Source organism: Lolium rigidum, chromosome 4, assembly GCF_022539505.1.
Source record: "Lolium rigidum isolate FL_2022 chromosome 4, APGP_CSIRO_Lrig_0.1, whole genome shotgun sequence".
Lineage (NCBI taxonomy): Eukaryota > Viridiplantae > Streptophyta > Magnoliopsida > Poales > Poaceae > Lolium > Lolium rigidum.
This window is the reverse complement of record NC_061511.1, coordinates 252,369,180-252,375,136: the sequence shown is the minus strand read 5'-3', so window position 1 is coordinate 252,375,136 and position 5,957 is coordinate 252,369,180. Positions and strand designations below refer to the sequence as shown.

The 5,957-nt window shown below is 49.1% G+C and overlaps 1 protein-coding gene across 1 annotated transcript; it reads left to right on the top strand.

Annotated features, from left to right (window-relative positions):
• Positions 1-241: 241 nt before the first annotated feature.
• Positions 242-2,977, top strand: LOC124648594 (pentatricopeptide repeat-containing protein At2g20540-like). The gene has a single exon (XM_047188324.1). The coding sequence runs from the start codon at positions 242-244 to the stop codon at positions 1,883-1,885; it is 1,644 nt and encodes a 547-aa protein (XP_047044280.1). The 3' UTR covers positions 1,886-2,977.
• The last annotated feature ends 2,980 nt before the right edge of the window (positions 2,978-5,957 follow it).

Below are 5,957 nucleotides of genomic sequence, written 5' to 3'. Positions count from 1 at the left end.
CCCAGCCTCCCGCCCCTCTCCCGCCTCCCTCCCGCCGCCAACGCGGGCGCCAGCCGGGCGGGAGCGGGCGCTACCGCCGGGCGCCCCCGCCGGCGCCCCTCCCTCTCGTCCCGCCCGCCTCCCGCCGCTCTCCCGCCCCGCCCCGGGCGGTAGCGCCCCGGCTGCCGCCCGCGTTGGCACCAGCCTAAGAAAAGGAGAGCCAACGGGTTACTTTCGTCGAACACCCCTGCCTGCCTGGCCCATGGCTTCGGCGCTGGGTCCGGCGGCGCGGCAGGCGGAGGACGCGGTCATGGCGAGGCTCCGGGCATGCGCCACCTTCCGCGACCTCCTCCGCGTCCACGCCCGCATCGTGCTGCTCTCCCTCTCCCACAGCAGCTACCTCGCCACCCAGATCGTCCACCTCTGCAACGCCCACGCTCGCGCCGCCCACGCCGCGCGGGTCTTCGCCCACGTGCGCCACCCCAACCTGCACCTGCACAACGCCATGATCAAGCTCTACGCCCAGAACCACCTGCACCGCGACGCCGTCACGGTCTACATTCGCATGCTCAGGTGCCGCCCGTTTCCTTCGGCTGGCTTCGCCGGCGACCGGTTCACGTACCCGTTCCTGCTCAAGGCCTGCGGCGGGCTGACGGCGCTCGAGCTGGGCAGGCAGGTGCACGCGCACGTGGTCAGGTCCGGCTGCGACGCCAACGCCATCGTGCAGAACTCCATGATCGAGATGTACACTCGCGCCGGCGACCTGTCCCTCGCGCGCAAGGTGTTCGACGGAATGCTGCACAGGGATGCGGTTTCTTGGAACACGGTCATATCGGCGCACGCGAGGCTGGGCCAGATGAGGAAAGCGAGGGCGCTGTTCAACTCCATGCCCGAGAAGACGATCGTCTCCTGGACCGCGCTGGTGTCCGGGTATACCGCCGCCGGCGACTTCTCTGGCGCCGTCGAGGCGTTCCGGTCGATGCAGATGGAAGGGTTTGAGCCGGATGACGTGAGCATCGTCGCGGTGCTGCCGGCGTGCGCACAACTCGGGTCCCTGGAGCTAGGCAGATGGATATACGCATACTGCAACAGGCACAAAATGCTGCGCAAGACGTACGTCTGCAATGCACTGATGGAGATGTACGCAAAGTGCGGGTGCATCGACCAGGCGCTGCAGCTGTTCGATGGCATGGCTGAGAAGGACGTCATCTCGTGGAGCACGATGATCGGCGGTCTCGCGGCGCACGGTAGAGCAAAGGAGGCGGTCCGGTTGTTCGTGGAGATGGAGAGGGAGGGCAAGGTGAAGCCCAACGGCATCACGTTTGTTGGGCTCTTGTCAGCTTGCTCCCATGCCGGGCTCCTGGACCAAGGGCTGGACTATTTCGACCGCATGAAGGACATATATGGCATTGAACCCGGAGTCGAGCACTATGGCTGTGTCGTCGACCTCCTCGGTCGGTCCGGGCAAATCAGACAAGCGCTTGATCTCATTGGCGACATGCCTGTACCTGGTGATGCGAAGATATGGGGCTCAATGCTCAGCGCATGCCGAAGCCACGGCGACGTCGACACGGCCGTGCTGGCTGCCGAGCGGCTGGTCGAGCTGGAGCCGGACGACGTTGGCAACCTCGTCATGCTGGCCAACGTGTACGCTGCAGCAAGACGGTGGGCCGATGTCGCGAGCACCAGGAAGGCGATACGTAGCAGGAGCATGAAGAAGACGCCCGGGTGCAGCCTCATCGAGGTGGACAACGTGGTGCAGGAGTTTGTCGCTGGAGAGGACCTGAAACCTGAGTTCGGAATCCTTTTTGGTGTTCTGGACATCCTGGCCTCGCAGCTTGCAGATGAGGATGTGGATTCCAGCGATTCAGACTGTGTAGTTGATGCGCAAATGTCTGGACACTGAATGGTTAACATCATGATGTGTTGGTGTGATTAATTAGAGAAAGGAAGCAAGTTAATTAAGATGAGCAATTTTGCAGTACATGTGAACCCTTACAGCTGCATTTGAAGTGTTCTGAAGTCAGACACTCTGAATCTAATCAACGCTGCCACCATCATAGGAGCCTATTGGGGCATGATCATGTTTTATTGGTTTGGGACCACCATATCCACATGTACAAACATAGCTTTATTGGCCGAGGAGACGACATTCAGAGTTATGTGGATGACCGAGTGTGAAACTAAGCTTGCCGTCTTCGACTTCTCTTCGAGCACTGGACAATGGTGAGTTACTTCATCCAAGTGTTGGGGTGATTTATTTCCTACCGTGGTAATGTCCAGAGTGCAGTCACGACAACGAATGTTATGTGTGCGCAGATATGTGTATGGTTGCTTCTACTAGGTGGTAGGCTGTTGGTGGGAAAAGATGCTCGAGCTTGATATTGGGAAGATGGAGTTTTCCATTACTGACTTCCCACCCGGAGGATGGAGATCACAACGCACTTCCATTGTGGAGGCAGGGGAGGGAAGACATGGGATGTTTTTTTTTACAGAAAATTGCACAGGGTAATACTATACATCTGCCCTCAGTTATATCATTAGGCGAGACAATGGTCAGGGTTCCAACCAGTGGCAGATGGAGAAGCCGATCTCAATCCCTTTTGGATACCGGCATGATATCGTTGGTGAAACAGCGAAGCACTTGGTCTGACAAGAGAAACGTATCAGAGACAAGATTATGAATATTTTTCATTGGACGTCAAGGCATTGCGTATGGAGAGGGTATGTGATTCAAAGTATGGCATTAGTATGCCTCAAAGATATACGAACTTCCTGCCATCATTGTTGTCGTCTCCGACAATATGTAGTGGTAAACTTTCTGTCACGTCCTAGTTATCTCCTCCTTCTATACTCATCACAGAGCTTGGTTGATGCTTGCTATAGTTCATTGCAGTAATTGATACTCATGTGGACCTTTTAGTAGTGATTATTTTGTCTAATCTTGTGGAAGAACTAATCAGACTGAGGGACACAAATGTAGTTCATTTGTTTGTCTATTCCAATTGGCATCCTAAGATAATCAGACAAGTTAAAAAAAAATCTTGCATGTTATGAGTAGCATCTAGGAAGCCTCATGGAATAGTAAAAAAAACTCACAACAATTATTTTGGGGAAATGGTTTTTTGGTGAAGGTAATGGAGAAGGATTAGAACCTTAGGATTCAGTTAACCTTGTTTGATTAAACATACATTTAAGTCAGGCAGGACTTATCTTGTCAGCCTTTCTTTTGATAGATATAAGGAGACCGAAAAGTCTTTGTTTCTCACCTTTTGCTTCTACAATGTTGATTTGAAATGAACCTGCATAACTGGTATAGATGCAAATAAGAGCGCGAGTCATAGCTCTTAATAATCCATGTCCATCTTGTATGTGATTTGAGCGAAATTGAAGTGGTGAGATTAATTGATTGCTTCATAGACTTGTCACTCAAGTAGAAAGAGAGCTTGTGCTCAGAGGTTGTTTAAAATCAGGTTCTCGAGATCAATTATTGGTGAGGCCCCCATAATTTTTTTTAGACAGTTTGATCACATTCCTCAATCCCCAATCCTCCAAGCAACATGTACAAGCATTCGCATTTGTAGGCCTGGTTACTCAAAACCCGAAGAATCTGAAGATTTGAACACTTCTCCTGGAGCTATCTTCTGTTGCCGACTCACTTACCGTTTCGCGGTTCTGTCAAGTACCTGATCAAGCATCGGACGGCTCATGGCACTACTTACCGCTTCTCACCAAAGTCAGGGTCCTGGTTGACATCCATCTTCCGTCTTCGTCTACCTGCCCCCTTTTACAGTAACTTTTTAGCTTTACCCTGCTTACTTTACCTTAGTATTTGAATCGGCTATAAAAGCCCAGACTGGGAGCGGAGCTCCTCATCTCATTCCTGGTCGTATCCCTAGCCCCCACTCTTATATGTCGGATCTGGCTTTTATTTTGTTGCAATATAAACCTTAGAAAATCCTACCAAAAATACTGTTTGTCTCAATCTGTGAATGTTTACTGAAGATAGGTTAAGATCCTCTGTCTGATCCTATCAAAGGCATATAATTTTTCTTCATTACCACTATGATAAAGAATCTGATTTTCTTTTAACATCAGTGACCTAAGTTAGAAATTTGTTTCATTACTAGGTAATTTAGGAAATCCTGCGACATGGCAGTCCCGATTCTGTATGGCCTCAGGTTTTTAGTAGTCATTTATTTACATTTGGAAGCCTCTCTCTCTCTGGCTGTGCGTTCCAAGTTGTATTACACATTACAAATGATGCACACATAAAAGTGAGCTTCTGCAATCAAATCTCCCAAATTCATTTTCCATCAATATTGCCAATGGGACAACCGGTAAAAGGAGTTCCGAGGGCTGATTTTCCATGTGTTATATGTGGTTTGTTTTATGCCCTAGTCTTTATCAAATGTATTCTTTTCCATCATGTGCTTTGCAGTGTAAGACAGCCCAAGTATAATTTTGAGATATTGGGCAGGTATGCAGAATGGTTCCGCGGAGGAGATATGCCTGCTGGAACAAAGGCAGCAGAGATGCTGCAAGCTGAAGCAGGTAGTTATCATGATCAAAATACTGCTGCAGAGATTGCTGAAGGTCGCACTGATGTGTTGGGGATTACAGATGTTGTTGAGGTTGGGCAGGTCTACAATTGGATAGAATTTTACAGTATGCGCGATGCCGATGACAACATGGCTGAAGCGTCGCCACTGCCTCCGGAAGATGATGGCACAGGCGATGCCTCGATCTGGATGACTGAGATGTAAGACCTGGAGATCTCTAGCGATGAAGATTTTTTTCCAAGCGATCCCACAGGATTGATTTCCATTACCATCAAATAACGGAACCACATGGTGGAACAACATCCACGTGCTTACAGCAACAGAAAATAAGTATTTGATGCAGGGAAAGGAAATCGCCGCCTACTGCTAAGCGTCCAGGAAGCGAAACAAAAGATATATACAAAACACAGCGCATCAGGCTGATGAGAGCTGTAAAAGCAAGCCAGAAAGCTACGGAGAACCAGAATCAACCACAACAAAAAGGAAGCAGCTTCTTGAGCAAATAAAATATGAACCATAACATATCATCAGGTGCACCAGCAACATCACCCAACGGGAGAACAGATCCAGCAGCATCAGAATTCCTCTAGCCCAGGGCTTGATTGGAAATCGCCGCTGCTCCACTCCTCAGCATTGCCTGATCTGCAGGATTATGTAAACCTGCCCAGTAGTTCATGAAAACCAAAACCTAGCAAATTAGTTCAACATGAGAATTAATCAATTTGCCTTTAAAACAAGCTCTATTACGAGTTTTCCCGATAGCCCAGCAAATAGAAGGGATACCAGCTATCTGTACATTGCACGAGGCCGTGATGTAGCGGGGGAACGAACCACCAGAAGAATTCCGAGAAAGAGGCTGGCCTGTCTGCAGCTCCAATTGCCTTCGCAACAACAGACCAAGCAAATTTGGCTGCTAGTCAGTCAAAAAACATGTGATGTATAGTTTCTTCCTTGAAACAGAACTGGCATTTCGAATTTCTAACCCAGTTTCTTTTCACCATGTTATCTTTAGAAGCAATTGCATTATGCTAAATCACCCAAAGCCAAACTTTAATTTTAAGAGGTATTTTAGCTGCCCACAGATGTTTGAATGATCTATCTGGCCCATTGCTACACAGGTGCTTATACATGGATTTTACTATAAACTAATCATTCTTGGTCCATTTTCACACTGCTTTATCTCTATCCTTGTTAAAGGCTATACCAAAAAGCATATTCTGCAACTCTCTCTATTGGTCCTGCAGATTACCAGTTAGCCATATCCTGTAAGACAATCTCCACCTCATATTAGCAGCAGTAGAAACTGATATGGTTTGTTCATTGCAGATATCAACCAAGGATGGGAATCTCTCTTTCAGAGGTGTATGACCACACCAGGCATCTCCCCAGAAACTGGTGCATTTCCCATTACCAACA